Here is a 14,030-nt window from a genome sequence, read left to right on the forward strand (position 1 = left end):
TTTTAAAGAGGTACCACAGAGGGTTGATGGAGGTCATGTTGTTGATGTGGTGTACATGGGTTTCCAAGAGGCATTTGATACAATACCGCACAACAGACCTGTGAGCAAAGTTATAACTCATGGAATATAAGGGACAGGAGCAACATGGATACAATATTGGCTGAGTGACAGGACAATTCAATGCAGAGAAGTGTGAAGTGATTCATTTTGGTCGGAAGAAGGTGGAGATGCAATAGAAAATAAAGGGTACAATTTTAAAGGGGGTGCAGGAGAAGGTGTATATGTGTGTAAATCATTGAAGGTTGCAAGGCAGCTTGGGAGGACGGTTAATAAAGCAAACAGTATTCTAGGCTTTATTAATAGGAGCATCGAGTACAAGAGCAAAGCAGTTATGTTAAACTTGTATAAAATGTTGTTCTCAGCTGCAGCATTGTGTCCAGTTCTGGGAAACGGACTTTAGGAAAGATGCAAAGGCATTGGAGAGAGTGTGGAAAAGATTCACAAGAATGGTCCCAGGCATGAGGAACTTCAGTTAAGTAGATAGATTGGAAAGGTTGGAACTGTTTTCCTTGGAGAAGAGAAGGTTGCGAGGAGATTTGATAGAGGAATTCAGAATCAGGAGCAGTCTGGACAGAGTAGATAGGGAGAAAATGTTCCCACTGGTGGAAGGATCAAGAAAGAGAGAGCACAGATTTAAGATAATTGGCAAAAGAAGCATTGGAGACATGAGGAGAAATCTTTTCACACAGCAAGTGGTTAAGATCTGGAATGCACTGCCTGAGGATGTGGTTGAGGCAGGTTCCAATCGAGGCATTCAAGAGGGAATTGGATTATTACCTGAAAAGGAAGAATGTGCAGGGCTACGGGGAGAAGGCAGGGGAATGGAACTTGGTGCATTGCTCATTCGGAGAGCTGGCATATACCTGACAGACTGAATGGCCTGTGCTAGGAAATAGGAACATAGGGAATAGGAGCAAGAGTAGGCCATTTGGTCCCTTGAGCATGCTCCACCGTCTAACTAGATCATGGCTAAGCTTCTACCTCAATGCACTATTCCTGCACTATTCCCATATTCCTTGATATCTTTAATATCTAGAAATCTGTCAATCTCTGTCTTGAACATACTCAAAGACTTAGGGCAGGATTTTCCCTGTCAGCAAGCGGGGGGGGAGGGGTGGAACTCCTAATGTCACCGCGCCCCCTTTAAATTTTCAGGTAGGCGGGGGCGCAGCAGAATCAACTGTGCGCCCACCGACCTGTCAATGGCCAATTGAGGTCATTGACAGAGTCATTTAATTAATTAATTGGCCTGCCCGTCCAACCTTAAGGTTGGGGGTAGGCCAGGAGCCCTGGCGGGAATTAGAAAAAGCATGAAACCTCATCCACGGGCGGGATCAGGTTTCATGCAGGTTTTAAAAAATTTTATTAACTTTTGAAAAAAAATTATGGACATGTCCCAACTCATGTGACAGTGTCGCATGAGGGGACATGTCAGGGAATTTTTTTTTTCTATTTTTATTATTTTTTACAGTACAGCCAATCTCTCTGAGGCAGCACTTAGCCTCAGGCAGATGAATGCGCTCTTTTGTGCGCGTGTGCGAAAGAGCGCAATCTCAGGTTTAGGGAATCCCCCCTGCTCACACAGGGAACGCATAGCGGACATCACGCTGGGCTGGCCTTAATTGGCCTGCCCACGTAAAAATGGTGCTGCGCCCCCAATTGGGGGGCGACGATCGGAGGCGCGCACCACACTTCAACTTCGGCCCCAACAGGGGGGAACATCCTGCCCTAAGCTTCCACAGCCCTCTGGGGTAGAGAATTCCAATGATTCACCACCTTCTGAGTTAAGAAATTCCTCCTTATCACAGTCCTAAAAGGCCTACCTCTTATTCTGAGACTGTGTCCCTTGGTTCTAGACTCTTCTACAGCCACAGGAAAAATCCTTCCTGCATCTATCCTGTCAAGCCCAGTAAGAATTTTGTATGTTTCAATGCGATCACATCTCATTCTTTTAAAATCTAGAGAATACAGGTCCATTTTCCTCACTCTCTCCTCATACAACAATCCCGTCATCCTACGAATCAGTCTGATGAGCCTTTGTTGCACTCCCTCTCGGACAAGTATATCCTTCATTAGGTAAGGAAACCAAGACTGTACAGAATACTCCAGGTGCGGTCTCACCAAGGCTCTATAAAATTGCAGTGAAACATCTTTACTCCTGTACTCAAATCCTCTTGCTGTAAAGTCCAACACACCATTTGTCTTCCTAATTGCTTGCTGCAGCTGTATATTAGCTTTGAGTGACTCATGGATGAGAACACCCAGATTCCTTTGGATAACAACACTTCCCAATCTCTCATCATTTAAGAAATACTCTGCATTTCTGTTTTTCCTGCTATAACAATTCTATTATTCTGTGATTCCTTTAAGTCAGTCAGTCTGATGATATTGTCTTTATTGTGATATGATGTGCAAATACCTTCCAGGAAGCGGATTTTAAGCTACTGTCAATCAATATACATTGACAGTGTGTGATATATCGTCCCATGACTTGTAGGCAGTGGGCAAGTAGCAGGATAGAGATCAAGTATACTATACTAAGCCTCCTCGTAAATCTATCTATATACAATCTTACCTTCAAATAATTTCTGTGTATGATTGGTACATTTACATCAAAGAAAAGAAGAACATAGCAGTCTTGTCTCAATTTACGTATGGAAAATAGTTACTTGGCTGAGGGATGGGCTGTTGTGAGTGCCCCTTCTGGGACCCTAATTCTGAGCAAAAGGAGATATCTTACACGTCTCCCTGATAGTCAGGAGAGTCATGGCTGTGCTTCCTCTACCTGTGCTTCCTCTTTGCTGTCAGTGCTCCATGAACCCAGTCCCGATTGTGGCCAGTACCTCAGGTTCTACCCCCATCATGACCACTGCCACAGCTCCTGCCCTGGATCATGACCAGTGCCTCAGCTCCTCCCCTGGACCATGGCCAGTGCCTCAGCTCCTCCCCTGGATGATGACCAGTGCCTCAGCTCCTCCCCTGGACCATGACCAGTGCCTCAGGCCCTTCTTCCCATTATCACAATCAGTGACTCAGCTCCTTCCCCACCCCCATATCGTGGTCAGTGCCTCATGCTGCTCACACAACACCCCCACACTCTGAATCATGGCCAATGCCTCACCTCCCCCACCCACCCCCCCAGATTATGACCAGTACCTCATCTCCCCCAGTCTCCCCATTCCTTCCTGGATCACGACCAGTGCCTCAGCTCCTCTCCTGGATCATGGCAAGTGCCTCAGCTTCCCCACTTCTTGGATCATCACCAGTGTCTCAGCTCCTACCCAGACCATGGTGCCTTAGCTCCTGCCCTGGATCATGACCAGTGCCTTAGCTCCTCCCCTGGATTATAGCCAGTGCCTCAGCTCCCAACCTCCAAACTCTTCCAGATCATGGCCCGTGCCCTAGCTCAGTTCCCCCCGATGGTGAGCAATGCCTCATCTCCCCCACATGTCCGGATTATGCCCAGTGCCTCGCCTTCCCCTGATGGTGCCTTGTGCCTGGGGCCAATGTCTCACTTCTTAAGGTGCCCAGCGCCTCACCTCCCCTCGCTTGTGGACAGTGCCTCAGGTCCCCTGTGATCATATCCAGTGCCTCAGCTCCCTTCGATTGTGGCCTCCATTATCTGTCAGGGACTGATTCCCTGGGTCTCCAGCCTTGCAGTGTTTTCCTTTGCTACCAAATTTCCCCATAGTCTGTCCACCTTCCCGTTGCTATTGGGGTCTAGAAATCTGTTGGAGTCAATGGTTTCGGGGAGGGAAAAAGGGAATTATTGAAAATCCAGCCCAGACCAACGGGAGAAGAGATTATTTTCCCCCACAGTTTCTGCCTTGAGTCTTTTGTGAGATGTACTTGGTGACCTTTGCCCAAACAGAAAACTGACTGGCAAGCTCAATTAGGGAGATAATAAGGATTGTTGAAATGAGAGAAGCTTCACGGTACAATTGTTTGTATAATTCCTGGGAATTTGATTTTAACACCGGGTGCCTAAACTTGAAAAGCATTTGTAAAGGAAAAATCAACTTTTTTCAAATATTGCTGTGGGATACTGAAGCAGCCTTGTGTGGCGTGTGTGTGTGTGTGTGTGTGTGTGTGTGTGTTGGGGGGGGTGGTGGGGGCGGGGGGCGGTATCTGTGTCTAAATTAATTAAACTGAAGACAGTCAGATTACAAGATTTAAATCGTTTCAAGGGAAACTAAGAATGGGAAATAAATGCTGGCCTAGCCAGCAAATCCCACGTCCCATGAATGAATTTTTAAAAAAGGTGTAAAAGCAGGTATTTTGAAATGGAGGAGGGTAAGCTAGGATGAGATCCAGTAGACACAGTATGAATGGGAATTTGCATTTGTAGATAAGTTGAGAGGTTGTTTGAATTTAAAAGAGGTGTGATAAGAAGTTTTACAACAGGCAAGAATCATAACTAGGTAAGGCAAAGTTATTAAGTTTATTTTTGCCGAAAGTGCTGGCCATAATGACTACATGAAAGATTTTTATATTCTGGGAAAGGTAACTTCCAAAGAAAGTTTAAAACAATGGGTTTTAAAGATCAAAAGGGAGAAAATATATTTAAGGGAAGTTTGAAAGCTGTATGGTGAGCGACCATGTGGGATCTTGAAAGGTGGGCTATGCGAAGACAGACCAGTGAAAAACAGCCTCCAGCCACCCCAGAGAAGTGCTTGCTTGTTCCAGAAAGCAAGGTTTTGTTAAAAATCTTGGAATTTCATTGTCCTGTGAGAAGAATCGAGAAGCTGTGAAATATCTTCCTTATAGCAACAGTAGGTGCCTTATGGTAATATTACTGGGTGTTTTATAGATTAAGAATCTATTTGGACTGTTTCCTGGAATAGGGTGTTTATTTGGGAGTCTAGCTAGGTATAAATTTTTTGGGAAATGTTATAAAAATAAATTTAACTGTAATCTTGCATATTTAAATTTTTTTGTTCATAAATGCTTTAATACTTAAAATCCATAAAAGTGGTAGTGGTATCTTTACTTCTGACTTCAGTGCACATACCTTCTTGTAATAAAAATACAAATTGCAAATTATTGTGATAGCTTGGCCAAGTTTCCCTTTGGGATTTGGTCAGCCCGGCAATTACCACCTGCCATATCATAACACATTCGAATTCATAGCCCTTAAACCCTTTGATAGGTATATAACTTCACCAAGGAATTAAAAGACTGCCTCAATAAGTAGAGTTGGCAGTCAAGTTTGCCCATTTGCTTTGGCAGCAAGGCAATGGTTGGGTACCATACCTCCATCAATACAACACATCTAAGCAGTTTAAGCTTGCAGTTCTTGGTGGAAGTGAAGACATCCTGAGTAGTCCCAGTTTGACACCACTTAATGGAATCAGAATTTCCATAAGAAGCCAAGCTTTACTAAAGCTGAAGATGATTGTCAATGTGCCTAGAGCAGTAGGTGATTATGCAAATTTAAACTCAGTAAAAATAAGGTGCAGATTCTGCACATGAACACACCTGTTCTTTCTTGCCATTGAGCTCTATCCAAAACAGCCTGTAGCCTTGGATTGGATTGTTTGCATATGCAGGGGGATCCCAGGAGGCCACAATGGAAGTCGGTGAAGTGGCAACAACTTTAAAATTTTCTGCTGGTCCCGGAACTTGCACTGTTTAGCGTAGAAAAATATGTTAAAAATATTAAGGAACAACACTACAGTGTAATTTTTTTAAAAATTACAGAAATGCACAAGTTGACTGGTATCTGAAAAAGAAAAGTAAGTAAATATTTCAGGTGTCCTGGACTTGTGATAAAGGTTCCCACCTTAACCCATTCTATGTCTGTCTCTTTTTGATGCTGGATGTATCTTTCAAACATCTTCTAATTTTATTTCAGATTTCATGTGTTTACAGTTTTTCACATGTTTAAATTTTCTTTTTCCTGCCAATCAACGTTGGATATCTGACAGTCTTACTCAGAAAATAATATATACTATTCACTAGCTGAAGAAGGGATCACACTCATGATTCTTTCTCTCTCTCTCTCTCTGAGACAAAGCAATTCCCTTTATTCTGCCCCAAAACATGGCTGAATCCCAACCCCAGAACAGTACCTCTTACTCCACCAATGGGGCTTGTGTCTATCTCTTACAGTAACCATCCTTTGGCCCGTCTGATTGCTAATGTTGTGTCAATTATTGTAAATTAGTGTACTGCCTTTGGGTCTTGATCACTGGAAATTGATTTGAAACTTCTTAAACTTATTTCAAAGCAGAACATAAAGTCAAGTAGCTAGGAGAATTTTATCCTATCAGTCTGGAATGCTTTGCTTCTCTATACTAAAGATTGGCAATCCTGAATTCTGGCTCAGTTGAGTCAGACGACATGTGAATGAGTAAATGGAGCAATGAGTGCCATTTGTTTCTACTGATTATGTTACACTGTCACACTAACAAATGGCTTTCTCAGTGAGTACTTTAATCAGCAAGGAGTACTGAAAATCCAGCAGGACTGAAGAAATGATGAGCTATTTTGAATACAAAGGGAGGAAATGTTATGCAGCAAACAATAAACTTTGATTTAATGTGTTATGTTGATTCAATAAAAGCAGCATCAGAGAAAAAAAACAAATCCAAACAAATTCTAAAGGATTAGGCATGCAAGTAATCAGCCCTAATCAGTATAATGAGGGAAATAGATTTGTGACTGAAGTACATATGAATTTTCAATGAGACATTCAATCGACTCATGTCATGGTTTCTCTACCACATTGTTAATATTACCGGAAAGGCTAATTTCCAAAAGCTTGCACTATATACAATGCAGTGCACTTTGGATGTTAATAAGATTACCAGCTGGAATAGTAAAAAGCTATTGAACTGCTGGACTCCGCGGTACTGGTGAGCAGAATTAAGTGTGAATTAATGGAGGCTCAACAGCCCAGCCACCGCTGCAGGTTATTTCAAAAGTGTGAAAATGAAAATTATAAACAGGATTTGCAGTCCCCAATCTTATTACATCCAAATTCAACTAATGAGACCATCAACCCTCTAGAACTCCCAGTCCGTTAGTGAAATTTTACATTTTAAGCAAATGTGGAAGCTCTGTGCTAAACTGCAGCTAATCCTTTTAGCCCCCTTCTGATGCATTAAACACCATCTTTATAAAGTAATTTTAATAAGTATTAGACATTTTTAAAATAATGTTAACATCTTAATCGTGACTAAATCAACATTTTCAGACACATTAGCACAAATTAAATTAATGCCAATTAGTGCCTCGCATAATATTGAATTTTCAAATTTGGAACACACTGTTCAATTTTTAAGAGTGTCTGAATCCAGTTTCCAGTGTTTTAACTCTTTAAGTACAGTATTTGCTCTCAATGTACATTGCAAGAGTTTGTTTCTCTACATTGGTTCCTGTTTTGTCCCATCCATTTTTTGAGGGGAAGTCATGTTCCAGAAAAGATGGGAAGTGAGTAAGGGCAATGTTAGATCAGTGGCATCCTGTAAGTAGCCAAGACCTAGTCCTAGCCAATTTCCCTCTTGCCAACAACCTTGCCAACAGCATAGCAATGAACGTTCTGTAGTTTACATGACAAGCTGTGAAATTTGTCCAGTTATATCAAACAAGCTGGGACTGAGGCTGTTATTAAGAGTTCAGCTTTGTATATTAAGAATCTTACACCTCTTTGAAGAGCCAAGGGGCCACTGATGCAGAATTAACTTCAAATATTCTTCATCAACAACTGCATCGAGCTGTATTATTGCTAGGGAATGTAATACCTCCTTCAGGGAACAATAAGCTATTCCAGCCAAGTTATTTTATTTTTTTTTGTTTAGTTTGCCCAGTTTAACAGTGGGTTTCAGATTGTCTGTGTTCTTCATTTTGTTCACATTGTACTTGCAGAAGTATAGACTAATCCATTTAGTCTGTTGGCATGGCTGGGTGTATTCAGACATGACATTTCCAAGTTTCATTGTTAATGATTAGAGATAGCTCAGGCAGATGGCTGACAAGGTGGCTTGCGATTTTTTACTGCCTTGATTTGAGAAGATTGTGGGGTGAGTTTCTTTTCTTCCTGGCACTTAAGGTGGGATATTCTTTTCCTCATCTTCCATTGAATGTCAGTTCTTTTATCCAGGATGGAAGATAATATTCTTCCACCTGATTTCTTGTGCTAACTATTTAATATGGTAATAAAAACAGGAAGTGCTGGAGATCCTCAGCACGCCTGGCAGCAGCTGCGGAGAGAGATACAGAGTTAACGTTTCAGGTCTGTGACCTGAAACATTGGGTTGATTTTTCCAGTGAAGATCAGGAACCCATCACGGGGTTATTTCTGGGCTGTGAACTTGCTCAAGGTGGCAGGGTGTCTTCCAGCTAAACTTTACAGGAGGTGGACACTTAATAGGTTATCTTTGTGTTCGCCGTCCAGTCATGGCGGGAGCTGCAAACAACGTGGCCTACTGCAAGGGAGGCCAACAGCCTTACTGTGTGGCCAGCAGAATCACACTTGAGGCCCAAACAGCAGGAGCAGCAGGAAGGCATTGGAGAGGCAAATAGTATCAGGGGAGTGGCTTAGACTTCACTAGGCCCATGATGACTGGAGACATCCATCTTCAGGAATTCCACATTCAATGGCAAAGCTGTGTCATGGGAAGATAGCAACCTTGCCTTTCTCTGCTGGAAACATTGAGATCAACTTCAGCTGCCAAGCAACCTCGAGCTCCAGGTGTGCAGCAGCCTCCTCTCACTTGCCAGGGTGTGCACATAGCATGGTGGGGGAGGGGGGGGGGGCAGAATTGCGCAATGCCGGCAAAATTGCTGTACTGCTGCAATCATCAGCCTCAACTGATCACAGAATCATAGGATTGCAGAATCACACAGTGCAGAAGTGGCCCTTCGGCCCATCAAGTCTGCACCAACATGTGAGAAACACCTGACCTACCTGCCTAATCCCATTTACTAGCACTTGGCCCATAGCCTTGAATGTTATGATGTGCCAAGTGCTCATCCAGGTACTTTTTAAAGGATGTGAGGCAATCCGCCTCCACCACCCTCCCAGGCAGTGCATTCCAGACCGTAACCACTCTCTGGGTAAAAAAGTTTTTCTTCACATCCCCCCTAAGCCTCCTGCCCCTCACCTTGAACTTATGCCCCCTTGTGACTGACCCTTCAACTAAGGGGAACAGCTGCTCCCTATCCACCCTGTCCATACCCCTCATAATCTTGTATACCTCAATCAGGTCACGCCTCAGTCTTCTCTGCTCCAACGAAAACAACTCAAGTCTATCCAACTTCCCTTCATAACTTAAATGTTTCATCCCAGGCAATATCCTGGTGAATCTCCTCTGCACCCCCTCCAGTGCAATCACATCCTTCCTTTAATGTGGCGACCAGAACTGCACATAGTACTCCAGCTGTGGCCACACCAAGGTTCTATTCAACTCCAACATGACCTCCCTATTTTTGTAATCTATGCCTTGATTGATAAAGGCAAGTGTCCCATATGACTTTTTCACCAACCCACTAACATGCCCCTCTGCCTTCAGAGATCTATCGCCACACACGCCAAGGTCCCTTTGTTCCTCAGAACTTCCTAGCGTCATGCCGTTCATTGAATTCTTCCTTGTCAAAGTACTCCTTCCAACTGGCTCCTTAATTAACTTGATCGTATTCACCCCACAGCCAAGAAGGTTGTCATCGCCACAGTGTGGTCACCTCTGCAGAAAGTGTGAGGAGGCAGGAGCATTTTGAAGAGCTGATCCGGAGCTCTTTAATGGAATTTTCTGCTCCCACCCCTCACTCCAAGCAACCCCCCCCATGCCCAACACCCCCACCCAACCCACACCCAGCCTCTACAGCTACCTCCATGTGGCTGGGAAAAATATTCACTCTGTTTCTCTCTACACAATTGCTGCCAATACTGCCAGACCAGCTAGGCATTTCTAGCATTTTCTGCTTTTATTCTGCTTTATTTCAAGCATTGGCAGTACTTTGCTTTTGACTTAATATGATGCATTTATGAGGTGGGGGGTGGGGCAATGGGCACGTGCTTCAGTTTTTGTGAAAGAGGATTTTTTTTATTCTTCCACGGGATGTGGCCATCACTGGCTGGGCCCAGCATTTTTTGCCCATTCCTAATTGCCCTTGAGAAGGTGGTACTGAGCAGCCTTCTTGAACTGCTACGGTCCAGTAGAAACAAGTGTAGTACAAATTCCACCTTGGTTGGAATAATTACCACACAATCAGGGCTCCCTGAAGGCCACAAAATAAATAATGCTATTTATTAAAGAACAGAATTCAGAGAGAAACCCTAGTGGAGCTACGTCTTCGGCATTATTACTAGAGGTTCTACATGGCCGGTCTCTTGCGTTCCAGCAGAGAAACATCATTATTTTAATTCCTAACACTTTACTGCTTGTAGACATGATCATTATAGTTTAATGGACAACTATTTCAAATGCACACATTCCCTGCCCCTCCACCCCTTTAGTCATTGCGGAGGGTGAAGTGGTCTACTTCCGTGTGTAAAATTGGGCAGGATTTTTCAGGGTTTCCCACCCCACCACCTGAGGAGTTGGATGGGAACACGCCCCCTCTGATACCGGCTGCCTGGCCGACAATTAATGTTTGGCAAGACATTAAGTGGCTAAGAGTGAGGTTTCTGCCCCTATCTGGGGAGAAAGTCCCGCCTTAGGGAGCTGCTGGCCAATTGGGTGGCCGGTAGCCCTGTAGTCCCAGCAGTGCAGTGTTTGTGCAGTGGCCACTGTTGGGAAAACAATCAGAACCCAAAGGAGAGAAGGTTGGGGAGGCCAGACTGAAGGTTAGTCCGAGTTAGAGCCGGGCCTTGGCTGGCAGGCCCCAGTGAGGGGAGTGAGAAGGTTGGGGGCTGGGTTAGAGAGGCCCTGGGTAGGAGTTGGGTCGGGTTAAAGAGGGGTATGACCATTTGGGATTGCCTCCGATGGGCACAGAGAATCTTTGCTCGTCACCAGCCCGTACAGTTAAAACTGCCAGGCTATCCACTTCTCATGGCCTCCCCCGCCACAGGTAAAATAGCAGGGGAAGGTGAGGCCCTTAAATGGCCATTAATTGGCCATTTAAGGGCACCAATAAGCCTAAGGGCAGGCAGATGGCCTGACTTCTGTAGCGCCTCCCGTAAATGGGAGACAGGTTTCGGTGGCGGGTAGGTAGTAGCCAGGCCAATTGCTTCATTTTACAAGCCTCCCCGCCTTCAAAACTTTCAGTGAGGCACCATAAAGTTCCTCCTTATGTTCTGTTTACCCTTGTCACTACAGGGGAGGGAAGAGTCCAGTAGATGAATGTGCAATGATAAGCACTGGCTTAGATGTTAAGAGATACTTAATCTTTTGTAAGCAATTATCTGGAATAAATCACCAGCACATGTAGTGTGTGTTTACTCACTGCAAGCATTCAAAACAGGGCTGGACAAGTTCCTGTGAGTGACGAACGTATCTGCATGTTGAAAGGTAGATGGGTCAATATAGTTTTGTGCACCCAGTCAGCTTGATCGACTGGAACTTGACTGATTGCCTTCAGAATGGTGAGAGAGAAATTTCCCAAAGTTCTTTTCTTAAATGTTCTCTTTTTTTTTACTGTCTTTATTTTTTAAGTTTCCCAAATTACTTGGATTAAAAAAAAACAGCCTAATCACCATCCAGTGACCTTTGTCAGAGAATGCATATATGTGGATGTTGGGTGCGACATGGAGCTGGCTTGGCAGCAATGCTTTGTGCAATTAATAGTCTACCAGCACTAAATGGTAGGCTTTACAAATTTGAGTCGTTGATACAGGACTTTGAGCACTGATAAAGCACTTACTGGGAATCTGCCTCAGAAGCTTGCATGTCCAGTAGCATTCTTGTGCATTCATTTCACCATGCAAAATTCTATACCCAAATTAACATGTAATTTCATTCCGTTCATGAAGACCTTGCCCCTTTAAGCCAAGGGTGGTTTCCGCTTTAATATTCTGATAACATCTTTAAGACAGGACAGCATTTCACAAAGTTGCCTCATGTGGAATACAGAGATTAGACTAAAGTAATTAAATAGGGTGCTCAATCTTCTCTTAAGTATTGGGAACATAAAAACTAGAGCCCAAAAACAAACCAGAGAATGCATCACAGAACAATTTAATCTTGAGATACAAAGCACTCATTGAAAGCCAGGTTCCTATACTTCAGGTGATTATTTCAAAAAGAGGGATCTTGCCACGAGCTCTTAAACTGATTAAAGAGATAGACTCTGGGTTCACTTTTCCACATTTCCATATGTTTCATTGGTATCTGATGCAACCTGCATGTACGGGCAATCATTTTAACAGAAATTATATAGCATTAAAATGGATTACAGTCACATACTGAGATTAAGCACTTAGAATTTATACTCAGAGAAATTGCAGTAATAACATAATCGATGGGGACACTATTGGGATTAGAGCACAATGAGCCTTTTAGATTGGATACCTGAGCACACAAAAAGCTACAAAATATAAAAAAAACTGTCATTCTGTTCTATCCATGCTGAACCAGGGGATATTCAACATACTACCCTTGGTTGGGGTTATCTTGTCAGCTCTATTCAACACAAGCCGGATTTAGATAATCAAACTTTCACTTGGTTTTTGAACCAGAGAATGTAAAGAGCCTTTAATAACATTTACTCATGTTTGCAGCTTAACCATAAAGGTTCAAATACATTTGGGCAGAAAGGAGGAAAATGTAACTTCTAGGCCTATAGATGCTTTCATTTCACTGGATTTATACTGTAAATTTTTAGAATCCTTGCATGTTTTGATACGTTATGAGAATAGGCAGATGGAGCAAATGAAGGCCCATCAATCAGGTTCATTTATGTGCTTTATCAAATGTATTTCATAATGTCAGAAAGGTTTCAATGCATAATTTTTCTGATAACCTAATGGGTGAATGCACTAAATCACACAGATTAGATGTAAAGAGCCTTCAATAACATTTACCCATGCTTGCAGTTTAACCATAATGGTTCAAACACACATGACCAGGAAGGAAGAAAACATGACTTTTAGGCCTATTGATGTTTTCATTTCACAGGATTTATTCCATGGGCAGGATTTTCAGGTTGTCAGGCGGGCGCGGCCAGGAAACAGTCCGCCACCCGTGATTGGCCCCTGACCGCGCTTTCATGATGGCTGGCCAATCAACGGGCAGCCAGCATGAAAGGTGCGCTGAAAGGCTCAGCACTGCCGGGGTAGGGGCAGGAGGAGTGCAAGTGCAAAAGTCTGCGCATGCGCAGGGCAGCACGCCCTGAAAGCTTCCTGAAGGCAGGGAGCTGGCTCAGGGAGCTGAACAATTTTAAAATCAAAAATAAAGATTTATAGAATCTGAAAAAATTGTCCCGACATGGGGCTAACTCACAATAACATGAACAGGCTAAAGATTCTGCCCAAAAAATTATACTTATTTTTTATTTAATTGTGCCCGTGGATGAGGTTTGCTATAAAATCAAAAGGCCGTCGGTCTGATTCGCCCGCCTGCCCGCCCACCAACCTTAAGGTTGGACTGGCCGCAAAAAATATGTTTAAATTAATTGATTAAGGGCCTTAATAGGCTGCTTAATTGCTGGCGGGTACACTGCCGACTCTCGCACGCAACCGCCAACCAAAATATAGCGCACTATTTTACACCTGATCGGGTCAGCCGCATGCCTGCCAGTGGGACATATGCCCTATAAATTTTTTGGAGTCCTTGCATATTCTGAAGCTTCTGCTACCTAACTTGCTAGAATCACAGTGCAGAAGAGGCCCTTCAGCCCATCAAGTCTGCACCGACACATGAGAAACACCTGACCTACGTACCTAGAGTTTTTTGAAAAGGTAACAGAGACGGTTGATGAGGGTAATGTTGTTGATGTGGTGCACATGAACTTCCAAAAGGCATTTGATATGGTGCGGCACAACAGACTTGTGAGAAAGGTTACAGCTCATTGAATAAAAGGGTCAATAG

General features: G+C 43.5%; 1 protein-coding gene across 1 annotated transcript in view; it reads right to left on the reverse strand.

Moving 5' to 3' along the window:
• dcc (DCC netrin 1 receptor) overlaps positions 1-14,030 on the reverse strand; it is a gene marked incomplete at its 5' end in the record, with an annotated part of 933,706 nt that overhangs the window by 331,475 nt on the left and 588,201 nt on the right. The window contains one exon of the mRNA XM_041183487.1: positions 5,539-5,687. Coding sequence (XP_041039421.1) covers positions 5,539-5,687 — 149 coding nt within the window. The remainder of the gene's footprint in view (positions 1-5,538; positions 5,688-14,030) is intronic.

The sequence above is a fragment of the Carcharodon carcharias genome, chromosome 1 (assembly GCF_017639515.1).
Source record: "Carcharodon carcharias isolate sCarCar2 chromosome 1, sCarCar2.pri, whole genome shotgun sequence".
Taxonomy (NCBI): domain Eukaryota; kingdom Metazoa; phylum Chordata; class Chondrichthyes; order Lamniformes; family Lamnidae; genus Carcharodon; species Carcharodon carcharias.